This window comes from Artemia franciscana, chromosome 11 (assembly GCF_032884065.1).
Source record: "Artemia franciscana chromosome 11, ASM3288406v1, whole genome shotgun sequence".
Taxonomy (NCBI): domain Eukaryota; kingdom Metazoa; phylum Arthropoda; class Branchiopoda; order Anostraca; family Artemiidae; genus Artemia; species Artemia franciscana.
In genome coordinates this window covers 39,241,662-39,259,266 of record NC_088873.1, presented here as the reverse complement: position 1 = coordinate 39,259,266, position 17,605 = coordinate 39,241,662, and the positions used below count along the sequence as shown (strand labels likewise).

General features: G+C 37.3%; 3 protein-coding genes across 3 annotated transcripts in view; 2 read left to right on the top strand and 1 right to left on the bottom strand.

Annotated features, from left to right (window-relative positions):
* The window catches only part of LOC136033205 (NADH dehydrogenase [ubiquinone] flavoprotein 2, mitochondrial-like), a 35,345-nt gene extending 33,228 nt beyond the window's left edge, over positions 1–2,117 (bottom strand). The window contains exon 1 of the mRNA XM_065713916.1: positions 1,979–2,117. Within this exon, the coding sequence (XP_065569988.1) occupies positions 1,979–2,026 (48 nt within the window). The 5' untranslated portion in view covers positions 2,027–2,117. The remainder of the gene's footprint in view (positions 1–1,978) is intronic.
* A 12-nt stretch (positions 2,118–2,129) lies between these two features.
* LOC136032616 (golgin subfamily A member 6-like protein 22) overlaps positions 2,130–17,605 on the top strand; it is an 82,314-nt gene continuing 66,838 nt past the window's right edge. The window contains exon 1 of the mRNA XM_065712889.1: positions 2,130–2,265. The gene's annotated coding sequence lies outside the window, so the exon portion shown is untranslated. The remainder of the gene's footprint in view (positions 2,266–17,605) is intronic.
* Positions 13,864–14,397, top strand: LOC136032617 (uncharacterized). Its single transcript, XM_065712890.1, has one exon. The coding sequence runs from the start codon at positions 13,864–13,866 to the stop codon at positions 14,395–14,397; it is 534 nt and encodes a 177-aa protein (XP_065568962.1).

The window sequence follows — 17,605 nt, the reverse complement described above, 5'->3', positions numbered from 1 at the left end:
AGTTGTATAATTAACAAACATTGATTTTCATGATTCAAGTTGAATAAAAATTCAGAAAAATTCTGCCATGTTTTCTCCTTATTCTGTAAGTCTGCTTAAGACTACTACTACTAACAACTCAATGCAGCACCAAGCCACATGAGGCCAACATAACTATGCACAATCCTTTATCCCAATCTATTTAAAGCCTCCCTCTTTATACCCTCCCAGGAAGTACTCATTTCCTTTAAATCTTTCTTTATGAAATCCTCTTACCATAGACAAGGATGACCTGCTTTCAATTTATCCTTAAACAGTTGGCCAAAAAGGACAATCTTCAGCAATCTGTCATCCTTTATCTGCAGAACATGCCCAAACCATCTAAACTTTTCTTTCATTATAGACCTAGAAAGCAGGATTGAACCACATTTTTTATACAACCTACTGTGAAGCTGCCTACCTGGTCAATCTTTTTGTCACCCAATGTCACCTTTTTATCTTCACTTATTCCTAGTCTTCTTAACAGTAATTTTCAAACCTATTCTAGGTCTCTGAACTCACAAAATGTCTAAGAGTTCATTCATTTTGCTCATACTTTCATCTAGGATGCTTAAATCATTAGTATAATTTAAGTCCAGGAACTACAATTCTGCCTAAATGAAAAAACAACAAAGTACAGAGAAGAAACTTGGTGGATGGAAAAATTGTTTAGAATTTTTTATCCAACTTGAATTGTGATAGATCAATGCTTGTGGGTTATGTAACTTAAACTACATTGGTTCTTATGGAATTGAAAGTTTGAAACCAATATTTTAACCCTTTTTATACCCAAAAACCATAGAAAGAAATTTTCATTTTCAAGGGTCCAAAAAAGGTTTAAATTGAATTTGCTAGATAGCTAAAGTAATTACTAGCCTATATTCAGATTGAGCATAAAAATGGCATGGAATCAAGTGGTATGTCACTTTTGTAGGTCAATTATATAAATGCATTAATATTTATCCCTCATACAATCAGATGATCTATCTTGTAAGTTTTCACTTTTACAATGCAGATAGCTACAGATCAGTGCTGTCTGGAGGGAAAAAGAGGTGGTGCTTCAAAATATTTTCCCACAAGATCTATAAGGGGTAAAATTCTAGTTAATTGACTTCTTGCTATCTCAGAAAGGGTTTAGGTTAGGAAAACAAAACTTTCAGGGATGGGTCTACAGGCTAAAGTATGTCCTGGGAAGGTATTTTAAGTACCCACCTCCACTCCTTCTCCCTCTAAAGGGCCCTGAAAATTGCCTACATGACAGGTCTGTACCTATTGAAATTTTGACAAAACAACATTTTACCTTAATTTTCATTTACTAGGTGCTTTTCACTGCCTTTAGTTCTAAAATGCAATTCCTGTTATTTGAGTAGAATTTTGAGCCTTATCAATGTTTTTTTCAAAATTTAGGAAATGTATTTGAATATATTTAAAACCTTATAAAATGGAATTGAGCAAAGTTATGAAGCTGAAAACAATTTTGTTGTACTTCAATTAAGCAGAAGATCTATTTTGCAAGGTTTCAATTTTATAGCACACTTGTTTTAAAAGGTCATCAAAGGTCAGGGCCCTCTAGAGGGAGAAGGACTGGAGGTAGTTGTTTCAAAATACCTATCAGGAACATACTTTAGCCTTTAGATTCATCCCTGAAAGTTTCATTTTTCTAACCTAACCCCTTTCTGAGATAGCCAAAAGTCAATCAACTAGAATTTTACCCTAGCCTATAAGAATCTAGATGAATACTTACCAAAAATTTGAACTAATGTAGAGGATAAATGTTACCAAAGTCCTAGGTCAAGAAGTAGAACAAGTTTAGGCTATAGGCCTATTGTCAATAGATTAGCTTACTTCGACTTATTATGTCAATAGACTCCATCGAACAAATTCGTTTTAGATCAAATAATACGTTATTCTAACCTGCACTACGATCAATTAAAGGCTTTTCATGATAATTATCTCTTACTATATTCTGAATTAGCTGGAATCTTGAGAAAAGGTTGGCTGGAATCATTTTTTTTCTATTTTCGATTATTTCCTTCGATTTCTTCTAAGTATTCTAAATCTCTAAGTGACATCTAAAATTTCCCATATTTCAAAGAAATTTAAATGTTTGAAATTATAAAACATGAGCTATTCTAAGAAGGCTTAACAAAGAAGAAATCTTACAACAAAGGAGCCGAAGCTGCCAAAAATTAGGATAAGATTTAACCAACTCATTTTCTGTTGGTCTCAGCCTCCAAATTTAATCAGGTATTTAACAGAAGTCTTTAAAAAGTGAGTAGTATAGGCTATTAGGTATTTCTAGGCCTATTCAAAATAGAAGAAGGCTAAGCTTTTTTGTTGATCTCCTGTTTCCATTTCTTTAGACTTATTTTGGATGAAGGTAAGTTAAACTAGAATGAAAGTGACTATGTTTTAAAGCTAAGTAATTGCTAATATCATTTGCCAACTCAAAAATTTATTGAGGACAGTAGCCTTGGCTATTATCTTAATTGCATGTCCAGCAATATGAGGTTATGTTGAGCCTCCTCTGAAACATCTTGCTGATGGTGTGACATGACTTTGGTCTGGCACCCCAGGTTAGTCTATGGGAATGAAACTTTCACAAATAAATCTACAGTCCAAACTGTGGCTCAGGGACCCTTGTGTCCTGTTGTAGTGCAGTAGGTGTAGTGATTATGATTGCTTTGCTAGTGCTTGTATTTATTCTTGTTGTGTGTGCTATGCTTGCTTATATTGCTTTTTCTTTATATGAGCTTGGCTTAAATAAATGCATTAATCACAAATGTTGCATGGTGTCAGAAGTGGGATCTTGGCATTGAAATCTAACAGCACTATGGAAGTCCAGCAGCCATCCATAAACTGGGATGCCACCTCCTTGGCAGATGAATGGAATCAATTTGAACAGCATGCCCAGTTGATGCCTATGGGACCACTGGCAGAAAAGACAGAAAAATCTCAGTGTGCCTACCTGCTTATCTGGACGGGAGAAAAGGGACAAGAGATCTTCAATACTTTTGAAATGGAAAAGAGTGAAGCCAACAAAATTGAACCCCTTATCAAATACTTTAAAGACTATGCAAGCCCAAAGAAAAACACTGTGTTTGCAAGATACAGCTTCCAGAAGAGGGACCAGTTAGAAAACGAAAGTATTGAAAGGTACATCACAGAATTAAAAACATTGGCCAAACCATGTCTGTACACAGAACAAGATGAAATGATTTGTGACTGAATTGTCTGTGGAATTTGAAACCAAGCTATTCAAGAGAAACTGTTAGCAGAAGGTGACTCATTAACTCTTGAAATTGCAGTGTCAAGATGTAGAACCTACGAAACAACCCAAGCTCAGCTAAAATCATTCAGTGGTAGTAAACCAATATCTATCAAGCAGGAAGTTGGTGTAATCACATGTGGTTCAAGCTGGAATAGTTTCTGAAATCAGAAAGCATCTGTTAATAACCACACCTAGGGTAGAGAATGCTATTTCTGGGGGGGGGGGGTTGGCCACCCTCTGATCACTTTGACTCTTCAAAAGGGCACTAGAAATTCTGATTACCAATCTAGTGAGTCCCCTCTGAAGTATATATGACCACCTTTTCTATAAAAACCTTATATGCCTCCAGGGATAACTTACAACCCTTGCCCTGAGAGCTGTGGGGGTGGGGTGTCTTCCTTAGAGACATAATTTCCTAATCCTTCAACTACAATGAACAAAATTGCTATCTCCAAAAATTTTGATTGGATGTCTTTGGGGAAATGATGAGCATGTGGGGGGAGGCTGGTTGCTCTCAAATTACTTTTGACTCTGAAAAATGGCACTCTAACTTCCGATTTCAAATCAATTGAGGTAAATCTGAAGTTTATATGACCACTATTTCCATAAAAACCTTATATGCCCCCAGGGCATGACTTATAACCCCATCCCCAGGGCCGGGGGGGGGTGTCAACCTTGGAGGCATTGTTATATGTTCTTTGGATCATATTGAGCAAAATTGTCATCTCAAAATTTTAACCAGATTTGTTTGGTGAATAGGGGTAGTTGAGGAAGGGAGGGTCTTACTGCCCTCCATCACTTTTGACACTTAAAAGGGAATTACAATTTACAAACAAATGAGTCTCCTCTAAAGTTTATTCAACCATCCCTTCCATAAAAACCTTAAATGCCCCCAGGGCACAACTTATAACCCTTATCCCGAGGCTCCGGGGGTTTGTTTCAACCCCAAAAACCTTGTTGTATGATATTTAGACTTTTTCAATGAAATGGCCATCTCAAAATTTCTATTAGATGCATTTCGGGACAATATGACATGTGAGTGTGTGGAGGGGGGGGTTGTTAGGTGCACTCTGATCACTTCGACTCTTAAAAGGGGCACTAGAATCTCTGATTACCAATCCAAGAAGCCCCCTCCAAAGTTTATATGACCACGCTTTCTATAAAAATCTCATATGCCATAGGGCACAACTTACAACCCTTGCCCTGAGGGCTGGGGGGCTTTTTCATCCTCAAAGACATAATTTCCAGACCTTTCAACTACATTTAACAAAATTACCATCTCAAAAGGTTAATTAGAAGTGTTTGGCGAAATGATTGGCGTGGGGGGGCATTTGCCCTCCCATCACTTTTGACTAATAAAAAGGGTGCTAGTCCTCTCAATTTCCAATCAAATGAGCCCTTTTTGAAATCCCAACAACAATGCTTTCTATAAAAACCATTATGTGCCCAAAGGGCATAACTTAAAACCCTTGTCTTGAGGGACGTGGAGGGGGGGGAGGGTTCATCTTCAAAGACATAATTTCCAGACCTTTCAACTAAGTTAAACAAAATCGCTATATCAAAATTTTGACCAGAAGCGTTTGGGGAAATGATGGGTGGGGGGGAGGACATTCGCCCTCGGATCTCTTTTGACTATTAGCCCTCTCAGAGGGCACTAGCCCTCTCAATTCCCAGTCAAATAAACCATTTCTGAAGTTTCTATGGCAATGCTTGCTATAAAAGCCTTGTATGCCCAGGGCATTACTTACAACCTTTGCCCTGAGGGCTCTGGGGAAGGGTGTCATCCTCTAAGACATAATTTACAGACCTTCCAACTACATTGAACAAAATGGCTATCTCAGAATTTTTATTGCATGTGTCTGGGGAAATGGTGGGCGTGGGAGGAGGGTTTGTTGCCTTCCAATCCCTTTCGACTATTAAAAAGGTCAATACCCCTTTTAATTTTGAATCGAATGACCCCCTTCTTAAGTTTCTACGATAACTCCTTTGATACGAAGTGCCCTGATCCAAGACAAAAAAAAACACATTCTGCCAACATTGTTCTTTATGAAATATTTGTCTTTTTCTTTTTAATGTTTGGTAAATGACGACTTATGCTTACTGACGACGCGACTGCCTGTCCATGGATTATTCTTAATGGTTGATTGTGTATGGCTATGTTGTTTGACCTATGTGATTGTATGGATGAGTATGGTTAAGGCCTCATTCAAGTGCTGATCTATATTAATCACTAATGTAGGAAAACAGTTTTCCTTTTCTCGTTCTGTTTTTTTTTATGTGTTTGTGCTGTTGCACTGGTGATTTCTCTTTTCATTATATATATATATATATATATATATATATATATATATATATATATATATATATATATATATATATATATATATATATATATATATATATATATATATATATATATATATAATGGAAATAGGTTTCATAATGGAAAAGGGGTGGAGGGGCTTGTTTGATGCTAGATGTGTAGGCGGCTCAAGACTTTCAGGGACTGTTCATTTGATAAAAGGGATTGTGCATTGATTTATGTCTATGAGGGCCTTTTTGCTTACGAAAAGCTGGCTTTCTGTTGCCTTCCTCTAATCATTTGGGCTTTTGGCCCTTGCAGTTGGTAGTTTTGCACAGGCAGTTCTCTTCATACTTTATAATTTAAAAATATATCGATATGCTAAAATTCACCAATTAAAAGTTATGTTTAAAGTAAGTGAGATTTTTCATCTTCTTAAGTTTTTATGATTTTTAAATCTATGTTCTAAATTTATATAACAAAAAAAATAGTTAAAAATACAGTAAGTTAATAATTAACAAGAGCTAAGAGCTGATATGGCACTTGTGACAAGGTCGGAAGAGCCAAGAGCTCATATGGTATGAGCTCTAGCAAAATACTAAGAATCAATAGATTGCTTTAAAAGGAAAATCAGAGGCTTAATGCCGGTCGGGATTTAAAATAAGAGCTCTGAGTCACGAGGTCCTTCTAAATATCAAAATTCATTAAGATCCGATCACCCACTCGTAAGTTAAAAATGCCTCAATTTTTCTAATGTTTGCTCTCCCTTCAGCCCCTCAGATATTCGAATCGGGGAAAATGACTTTATCAACTCAATTTGTGCAGCTCCCTGACACGCTTACCAATTTTCATCGTCCTAGCACGTTTAGAAGCACCAAGCTCGCCAAAGCACTGAACCCCACCCCCCAACTCCCCCAAAGACAGCAAATCCAAAGAGAACGGATCCAGTCCGGTTACGTCAATCCCGTATCTACGACATTTATAACCGTTTTTTAAGATTTCCGGTTTCCCCCTCCAACTCCCTCCAGAGTCAAAAGATCTGGTCAGAATTTGAAATAAGAGCTCTGAGACATGAGTGCCTTCTAAATATCAAATTTCATTAAGATCTGTTCACCCATTCTTAAGTTAAAAATATCTCAATTTTTTCCAAATTAATAACCCCCAGCTCCCTCAAAGAGAACGGATCCGTACCAATTATGTCAATCTCATATCTATAATTTGTGCTTATTCTTCGCATCAAGTTTTATCCGATCTCTCCACTCTAAGGGCTTTCCAAGATTTCCGGTTTCCAAGATTTCTGTTTCCCCCCTCCAACCCTCTATGCCGCCGGATCCGATTCGAATTGAAAATGGAGCATCTGAGACATAAGATTCTTCTATATATCAAGTTTCATTAAGATCCGATCACCCGTTCGTAAGATACCTCAATTTTAACGATTTCCAAGAATTCCGGTTTCCCCCTCCAATGCCCTTCAATGTCACCGGATCTGGTCGAGATTTAAATTGTGAGTTCTAAAGCACAAGATCCTTGTAGATATCAAATTTCATTAAGATATGAACACTCGTTCGTAAGTACAAATACCTCATTATTTCTAGTTTTTCTGAATTACTCCCCCACCCCCAACTCCACCAAAGAGAGCGGATCCGGTCTGGTTATGTCAGTCACATATCTTGGACTTCTGCTTATTCTTTCCACCAAGTTTCATCCTGATCTCTCTGCTTTAAGCATTTTCCAAGATTTCCGCCCCCCCCCTAATTACACTGGATCCGGTCAGGACTTAAAATAAGAGATCTGAGTTTCGAGGTCCTTTTAAATATGAAATTTCATTAAGATACGATCACTCTTTCGTAAGTCAAAAATACCTCATTTTTTTTCTAATTTTCTAGAATTAACCCCCCCAGCTCCCCCAAAAAGAGCATATCCGTTCCGGTTATGTCAATGCTGTATCTAGGACTTGTGCTATTTTTCCCAACAAGTTTCATCCCGATCCCTCCACTCTAAGTGTTTTCCAAGATTTTAGGTTCCGCCCCCCCCCCAACTTCCCCTTCACCGGATCCAGTCGGGATTTAAATAAGAGCTCTGAGATACGATATCCTTCCAAAAATCAAATTTCAATAAGATCCGATCTCTCCTTTGTAAGTTTAAAAATACCTCATTTTTTCTAATTTTTTCAGAATTACCCCCCCCCAACTCCCCCAGAGAGAGCGGATCCGTTCTGGTTATGTCAATCACGTATCTAGGACTTTTGCTTATTTTTCCCACCAAGTTTCATCCCGATCCCTCAACTATAAGATTTTTCCGAGATTCTAGGTTCCTCCCTCAATTCCCCCCAATGTCACCGGACCCAGTTGGGATTTAAAATAAGAGCTTTAAGACACGATATTCTTCCAAACTTCAAATTTCACTAAGATCCGATCACTCCTTCTTAAGTTAAAAATACCTCATTTTTTCTAATTTTCAGAATTACCCCCCCCCCCAACTCCCCCAAACAGAGCAGATCCATTCGGGTTATTTCAATCACATATATAGGACTCCTGCTTATTTTTCCCACCAAGTTTCATCCCGATCCCTCCATTCTAAGCGTTTTCCAAGATTTTAGGTTCCCCCCCCCCCAACTCCCTGTCACCAGATCTGGTCGGGATTTAAAATGAGAGCTGTGAAACACGATATCCTTCCAAACGTCAAATTTCATTAAGATCCCAGTTAAAAATACTTCATTTTTTTCAATTTTTTCTGAATTAACCGACCCCCAGTTCCCCTCAGATGGTCAAATCGCGAAAACGACTATTTCTAATTTAATCTGGTCCGGTCCCTGATACGCCTACCAAATTTCATCGTCCTAGCTTACCTGGAAGTGCCTAAAGTAGCAAAACCGGGATAGACAGACGGACAGACTGACAAACCGACAGAATTTGCGATCGCTATATGTTACTTGGTTAATACCAAGTGCCATAAAAGTCTTTTCCAAGCTCTAATAGAGCCAAGTTTGCTTCAGATATCTGAAGAAAAGGAAAGAACAAAAACAACTAAGGCAGCAAGACAAAAGTCTTAAATTAATCTAACGAGACATCATTCAAAGGTAAAAATGGTAAAAAAAGAAATGTAACACAAATTAGTAAAATATAACCTTAAAATATTCCACGTCCAAAAACTAAAATGAACTTTTCACAATTAATGGCAAAAAAACAGCAAAGTGGGGAGGGAAAAAATGATACCTTATAATACTTTATGACAAATAACTACAACTATGACAAATCACCTCTGTTCATCCTCAAACATTAAAATAAAGGCCATACTCTTTAAACTTTAATAAAGGTTTGTATAAGTATATACTTAAAACTAAGTGTATGAGGCAAAATACTCCTTCAAAGGTTGGAGTAATCATTTAAGAACAATATATTTTCGAAAAATTATTTATAAAAGAAGGCAAATAATTATGTGTTTATTTTTTTATCTAGCTGGTATAGATGGGTCTCTGAATTCACAGTTTGAATCAGTGAAATGGCATTGATTTTATTTCAAACATTCAAAAATAAAAAAAATATAAAAAAAGGGAAAATCACACAACTTGAGTTAACCACGGGACCAGAATGCAACTGCAATATTACTTCAGCATTTCTTACCTTCTCCAATGCAAACCAGTCACAAAATATAGTTACGTTTTTGTATAGGGGTTGTCTAAACTGCTATATATACCGAAAGTAAAACAGTTCAAAATAGAGATGATACATTTTATTGACGGTGAATAGATATAAAATTTTAACTGGATTTTTCGAACACATATACAGTGTTCATCATCAGCGGTAAAACTAAAAGACATGATAAAAATAAACAAAATTTATACCTAATAAACTAATTTACATATAGTTTATTGCTCTTATTTTTTTATATACCACTGAGGATTTTTATGGCACTTAGTATTAACCAAGAGACATGTAGCAATCGCAAATTCTGTCGGTCGGTCGGTCTGTGTGTCCTGGTTTTGCTAGTTTAGGCACTTCCAGATAAGCTAGGACGATGAAAATTGGCAGGCGTATCAGGGACCAGACCAGACTAAATAAAAATAATCGTTTCTCCGATTTGAACATCTAGGGGGGGGGGGGAAATGGGGGGACAGTTAATTTGGAAAAATTAGAAAAAATGAGGTGTTTTTAACTTACGAACGGGTGGTCGGATCTGAAGGAAATTTTATATTTAGAAGGGTATCGTGTCTCAGAGTTCTTATTTTAAATCCTGACCGGATCTGGTGACATTGGGGGAGTTGGAGGGGGGAAACCTAAAATCTTGGAAAACGCTTAGAGTGGAGGGACCGGAATGAATCTTGGAGGAAAAGCTAAGCACAAGTCCTAGATACGTGATTGACATAACTGGAATGGGTCCGCTCTCTTTGGGGGAGTTTGGGAGAGGGTTAATTCTGAAAAATGAGAAAAAATGAGGTATTTTTAACTTACGAAGAGGTGATCTGATCTTAATGAAATTTCATATTTAGAAGAACCTCGTAACTCAGATCTCCCTTTTTTAAATCTTGACTGGATCCAGTGTCATTGGGGGAAGTTGGGAGGGACCGGAAATCTTGGACAAAGCTTAGAGTGGAGATATCGGGATGAAACTTGGTGGGAAAAATAAGCACAAATCCTAAATATGTGATTGACATAACCGGAACGGATCCGCTCTCATTGGGGGAGGTGGGGAGGGTTAATTCTGAAGAATTAGAAAAAACGAGGTATTTTTAAATTACGAAGGAGTGATCAGATCTTAATGAAATTTCATATTTAGAAGGGCCTCGTAACTCAGATCTTTTATTTCGGGATCCAGTGTTATTGGGGGAGTTGGGGGGGGGGGGGCAGAAATCTTGGAAAACGCTTAGAGTGGAGAGATTACGATGAAACTTGGTGGTAAGAATAAGCACAAGTCCAAGATACATAACTGACACAACCGGAAAGGATTTGCTCTCTTTGGGCGAGTTGGCGGGGTAATTGAGAAAAATTAGAAAATATGAGGCATTTGTAACTTACCAACGGGTGATCAGATCTTAATTAAATTGGATATTTAGAAGGATCTTGTGCTTCAGAGCTCGTATTGGGGGGAGTTGGAGGGGGGAAACTGGAAATTGTGAAAATTGAGGTTTCTTTATGTTACGAATGGGTAATCAGATCTTAGTGAAACTTGATATTTAGAAATATCTTATGTCTCAGATGCTTCATTTTCATTTTGAATTGGATCCGGGGACATAGGGGTTGGAGGGGAACAGAAATCTTGGAAACTGGAAATCTTGGAACGCACTTAGAGTGGAGAGATCGGGATGAAACTTGATTGGAAGAATAAGCACAAGTTCTAGATATGTGATTGCCATAATTGGAACGGATCTGTTCTTTTTGGGGGAGTTGGGGGGAGGGAGAATTATTTCGGAAAAATTTGAAAAATTGAGGTATTTTTACTTTAGAACAGGTGACAGATCTTAATGAAATTTGATATTTAGAAGGAACTCATGTCTCACAGCTTTTATTTTAAATCCTGACCAGATCTGGTGACACTGGGGGAGCTGGGGGGGGCATAAACCTTGGAAAACCTTTAGAGTGGAGAGATCGGGATGAAACTTGGTGGGTAGAATAAGCAATGTCGTAGATACGTGATTGACGTAACCGAACTGGATCCACTCTCTTTGGGGGAAGTTAGGGGTGGTCCAGTGCTTTGGCGAGTTTGGTGCTACAGGAAAATTCTCTTACTTAATGCTAAATCTAAGTCAAATTTCGAATTTTTATTTTTGTGTTTTATTTTCAACAGACATATCAAGATTTAAACGTTTGAATTGAATATCTGAAAACATCAAGATTTAAAAACAAAATTAATTAGAAATTTTCACAGCTTGAAACCCTGAAAATTTAAATCACCAATCTATACCTATCAAATACAAAGATAACAAACACATAATTATTTGTTTTTTTATGAGTATTTCAACTCATCTACTTAGTTTGGAGCACATACCTACTTGCATCTTTATTAGAGTTCCTATTTTTCTGACAATTTTGGTCTTTATTCGTATATTTTAGGATGAATAGAAGAGGAAATACTAACGAAGAGCTCTAAACTGACAGGACATTAGACTGACAGAACACTAGACTGACAGGACTGGCCATTACAAACGTTCACTGAAATATTGAGGTAGACATCAACTGTGTAATAAATATATATGACGGAAGTGGAAATAGAGGAATAGACTTTTTTTTTTATAAAACTGTGAATTCTGTACTTTAAGCAAAATATATTGAACTCTAAAAAGCTTAAAGATACGCTTCGTTGTTATGAAAAGTAAAATTTTGATTAAAGTCATGAGAAATTTTGTCAAAGTCATTGACTTACTTGACTGAAGTCCCATCCGGCCTTGGTGGTCGTCTTGGGGCCTCTCTCCTCACACGCGAATGTAGTTGTCGCCTATACAGCTCTCTGCTTTGTGCCATTCTGAGAAGACCAGGGAGAATGCAGTTGGAGAAGTTCTCCTTCCAGTGCTTTGGAGGGCAACCGCGAGGGCGAGAACCATGGATGCGACCTTCGAAGGCAATTTTCGGTAGTTGGTAGTTGGACATGCACTGGACGTAGCCAAGCCACCTGAATTATTCGACGTGGACCCTGTTCAGGATGGTAGTGTTATACTGCAGTCTTTTGAGTAGGTTGGCATTTGAGACTCGATCTACATATGTTATGCCAGCAATTCGACGCAGCAGGTTTTTCTCAAACGTGGCGAGTCGCCTGGAGTCATCTACTCTGACAGTCCACGTTTCACAACCATACATAGCTATAAGAATGATGCCGGCACTACACAGAGCGTGGTGTCTTTTGACGTCCACCGAGTGATTATTGTCCCTTGTGATCTGGCTCCCCAGATATGTCAAGCTGTCTAGAGAGAGAGAGAGAGAGAGAGAGAGAGAGAGAGAGAGAGAGATAGGTTTATTTAAACAACATCGTAGCTAACAGCTAATTTGCGTTGCTTCACTATGCTAAATAACAAACTAACACACACAAAAAAAAAGAATAAAATATCACTCGGCTTTGTTTAGCTCTACTGTGAAGAGTGCTGACATCTAAAAAAGGGACGGTAGCAGCATCTGGTGGTTTCGTCAGAAGATTAAAGTCACCAAGTTCGAAAAAGTAGATGGCGCCACCGTATACAGGGGTGAAGAAAGGTCAAATAAAGTATCTTTCCTGTACTTAATTTGCATATTGATGGCACGGAAAACTGTCAGGATAGTCACTGCTTTAACTGGTGACGCCATTGACGAACCAGCACACATAAATTGGGCACTATTGAGCTAAACTTGGTAGATGGGCTCTGCAGCTGTGCTAGCGCAACAGCGCCATCTACCAAAAAAAAAAGAGAATGGGTCTACCCATTCTATTCCTGCTCTTTTATTTTTTTTTGGGATGGGCTATTGAACCTTGACGCGTGTGGCTTCCGTTTTATCTTTGTCTATTTTCATTCCGAAGGTTCCAGTAACTACTTTCAGGTTATTTGGTTTGGAGTTCAGTGACGGATCCAGTGAGAATGTCAATGTTGTATGTGTATGCCAGCTGGTTGATTATGATCCCTCCTTTGTCAGAGTTGACACTGTTTATTAAAACACTATTTTTAAGAAGAAATAGTGATTAGTTAATGCTTTGTTGCCTATACTTAAAACCCTCGTTTAAATGTCTTCTATGCATTTCTATCTCTTCGTTCTGTTTTTCTTGCTACACCCCTAAAAGAACTAGTATTTAGTGTTTATTATATCTTTTACGAATATTCAAATCGTGTCTTTATCCTCATTTCCTACTCTTCATTACTATCATAGTTACTAAGCTATGCCACAAAGTTAGGCAACATACTAAATAGTTTGACCTATACAAATTGTCACAAAGAGTGCATGCCACCAGAAGATGGTTCAAGACCATCTCATCTTTTTTTTTTAAGGTCAAATAAATATTCTTTTGGTGACGATATAACCCTCCATAGTCCCTATATGTCCCTATATTAGGTATACAAATATACCTAAGTATGACAAAAATATAATACTTTAGAAACAAATTTGGGCTATATAATTTCACCTTTTGCCAGGCCCTAGATAAGGAGCTTTAGTTTGCAGTTAAGGATATTGGTGTCCTGGTCACTCCGTCCTTGATGCGTTCCAAAATTGATAAGTTAAAAAAAAAGAAATCTAAGGGCATCGATGGTACATCTGGTATCCATTTAAGCTTTGTCAGCAATCTTCTCCTAGAGCACCTTTCTGTGCTATTTCAAATGATTTTCGTTACTGGCGTCGTTCCAGATAGCTTTGTTGTTGGATTGGTCCATCCTGTTCTCAAGAAAGGTAAACCAGCTGACCAGTGCGCTTCATATCTTCCGATCACTGTTTCAACTATTTTTTGTATGCTATTTGAATCCCTTATTTTTGATGAAATTGCACTTCGATGCACTACTCCGGACGACCAGTTCGGGTTCAAAAAGCACTCAGGACAGGAACACGTTCACAGCGTTCTTGCAAATCTTCTTATTGATGCAGATAAAAATGGTGATCTTCTCGTCTTTGGAGCACTTTATGTTAGTAGAGCCTTCGATTCTGGCATCCATGGCCATATCCTGCTTAAAGCCCGTCAGCGAGGTGTTTCCTCTTGCATCCTTTCCCCTGTTTACAGTATGTATAACAAGCTCTCAGCTGTTATCCTGATCCCCTCTCCGTCCGACACTTTTCCTTCTAAAGAAATGCTGAGTGTCAAGGTAGCAATACTTCTCCATCACTGTTTAATAACGCTATTATCGAAGCACAGCAAGTAATAAAGCCGTCGTGCTTTTTCCGTGGGATTAATCTTTCGCTGCTTAACTTTGCTGATGACATTCTTCATGTTTCTCGTTCGATATCTTTATTTCAACAAAATTACGACTCACTTGCAGCGGCATACAAGCAGATGGGACTTTCCTTCAACGAATCTAAAACAGAACTTCTTTTCTTCAATGGTTCAAAAAATGAGCTTTCAATTAACCTCTCCGTTAAAATTGGCGACACTCTGATTAAGCCTTGTGAGTCCCTTACGTATCTTGGCCTTCCTATTTCTTCTACATTGAAGGACACACGCTCAGCACTGACAAACCACCTCTGTTCCCGTCTACGAGCGTCTTACGGATTACTTGTTGCCAATAAGTATCGTTTCAACCGTCCTCTCCTTGCCCGGCTATACAATGCTTTTAATACCCCCCCCCCCCCCATCTGCTTGCTCTGGTTCACTTCTGGGAAATATTCACAGCTACCGAAAAGAAAGCCATTTGCAGCGCATTTTACAGATATGCTAAGTTTCTCCTGCGTCTCCCTTTGTGGCACAGCAATGGCGACATCTCCAGGAAATATAAGGTCACCAACCCTTCCATGGTCATAGAGAGAAGAATCTTCAAATTCAGTAACAATGTTTTAAGAGCCAACACCCCTGGACTAGTGTTATTTTATAATATTTGTAGTGGAAGTGTATTTAAATTTTTGTGCTTTTCTTTCCTTTTCTTTTATATACTCCGTCTTTTCCGCTTTTGACGGGTAATAAATTAATAATAATAATAATAATAATTAGGAGGGATGGGGGTAAAGTATAGCGAGTCTGCATGCAAAGTGTGTTAGGTACAATTATTCTGCATACTATGAAGCAAGAATTGTTTTCTAACTTCAAACTGTCCAAACACTTTACCCCCACCCCCCTCTAACGTGCAAATATATTTCCCAAATTATATTTTCCCATCAATTCTGTCACTTGTTGTTGTATGTCTCACGCAAAGCTGAAAGAAACGAACGGAAGAAACCGGTTTCACATTGCGTCAATGGATGAAGAAAATGAATGCGGGCGGCATAATGCATAAATACCGTTAAACAATTATGATCCTATAAAATCCAACAGATTGTAATTCGATCATCAGCTGCCATAGTTCAGTTACTAGGGCGTTCATAATGACAAGGGATACAAAATTCTTAATCTGGTATTTTTTTTTCCTATTGCGGTTTAGTTCCTTATATATGATAATTTTCCTGCTAATTCACTATTTTTATGATTTTTTTTGTTAATTGTGAAATGTTACATACACTATTTTTGGAACAAAGTACACCCCAGACCCAAACCCCTTCCCACTTAGAGGTTGGAGAAGTGTTGGCATGTGGTTCTGGAACCACTCAAAGTTGTATCTTCAAAGAAAGATTACTGATTATTATGTTTATCTATTCATATTATTTACTTTTTATACTATTTTAAAGACATAATAAAACTATTTGTCATGTATATAGAGAGATCATAGCACTAAAAACCTATATGTAGCTTTTTTTTCTGTGATATTTTTCTAGTTTTCATGTTACTTCCAACTTTTTTTTTGTTTATTGCTATTCCATACCTGTATGTCTAAAGTATTTTGGTTTTTTATCAGGGGGAGGGGGAAATGATTAGTAAAACAATTTAGACATACCAACATTTTCCTTAGGTTTCGAAAACCTTAAAAATCTCTTTAGAAAAATAATTACTCTTTCCTAACTGTCAAGGTTGGCCACCTTCAAAAATCGTGTTCACCATTTTGTGTAGCATGGTTTTCTATGCATTATTTGAAAAACGATCAGAAATTAAATAAAAACAGTTTTGGTACTTCCTTGTTATATAGAATATTCGCGAGAATCGAAGTTAGATTTATTATAATGAAATATTCCTAAGTAAGATAAAAATATAACAGTTTAAATACAAATTTGGGCTTTATATTTCCACATTAGGGGGGTGGGGTAAAGCATTGCATATATTAAATACGTAACCTGAACAAACCTATTGTAACATAACCTAACTAAAATACCAACTAAATATTTAATTAAAATAAAGCTACAATGTATTTTCCCACCGAGCCGAAGCTAATTGTCTGGTATAAAGGCAATGAAAACCGATGTTTGTCTCCTGTTCGTGATATAATTTCTCGCGTTTGTTCTATATAACAAGGAAGTACCAAAGTTTTTTCAGCTGAAAGTAAGGAGCGACATTAAAACTTGAAACGAACAGAAATTGTTCCTTATGTGAAGGGCTGCCCCCCTCGAAAAAATAAAAAAAGATCGTTGTAGTGTTTCTTCTACATTAAATTTAAATCAAAAATGGGCAAAGATTACTTTAAAAAAACAAATTTTTTCTAGGGAAGTAAAGAGCGAAGTTGTTTCTTCTGGCAAAAAATACGAAATTCCACATTTTTGCAGATTTGAGCTTGAAACCTCTACAATTGCGTTATCTGATGCGCAGAATTTTATGGTGTGATTTTCATTAAAATTCTACGACTTTTAGGGGGTGTTCCCCCCCCTTTTTTCGAAAATAAAACAGTATTTGTCAAGCTCGTAACTGATGGGTAAAATTAAAATTGATGAAACTAATATATTTGAAATAAGCATAAAATCCGATTCTTTTGATGTATCTATTGGTATCAAAATTTTGTTCTTTAGAGTTTCGGTTACTATTGAGCCGGGTCGCTCATTACTTACAGTTCGTTACCACGAATTGTTTGAAACCTTTATTAACTTAACGTTTGATAATAGCCAATTACAACTGTATTTATTGAATAAGGTGTAATAACTGTGCTATTGCTGATGACATGACCCTGTGTGCTTTTGGTGATGGCATTACCCTCCATAGTCCCTGGAAAAGTGCTGTAATTTTTGCAACTATTGTCCTACAAAAGCCAATAGATAAGATGATCAGACGTCATAGTGCGGTTACTAGAGCGTTAGACTATGAGTCGGAATGTCAAGGGTTCAATTCCGCAACGGTTATCTTTTTTCCAAATCCATGACCCAACCTCTTTCCACTAAGGGGCTAGAGAGGTGTAGGCATATGGTTCTGGAACCTTTCAAAGTTGTATATTAAAAGAAATAAATACATATTATCATTTTTACTTATTCAAATTGTTTACTAATTTTTACTATTTAAAACTGTTTGTAATGTATACAGACAAATCGTAGTACTAAAAACCTATTTGCGATTTTTTTTTTCTG

Coding starts and splice junctions, on each gene's coding strand:
- LOC136032617 (XM_065712890.1), top strand. CDS start 13,864: ATGATTTTCGTTACTGGCGTCGTTCCAGATAGCTTTGTTGTTGGATTG.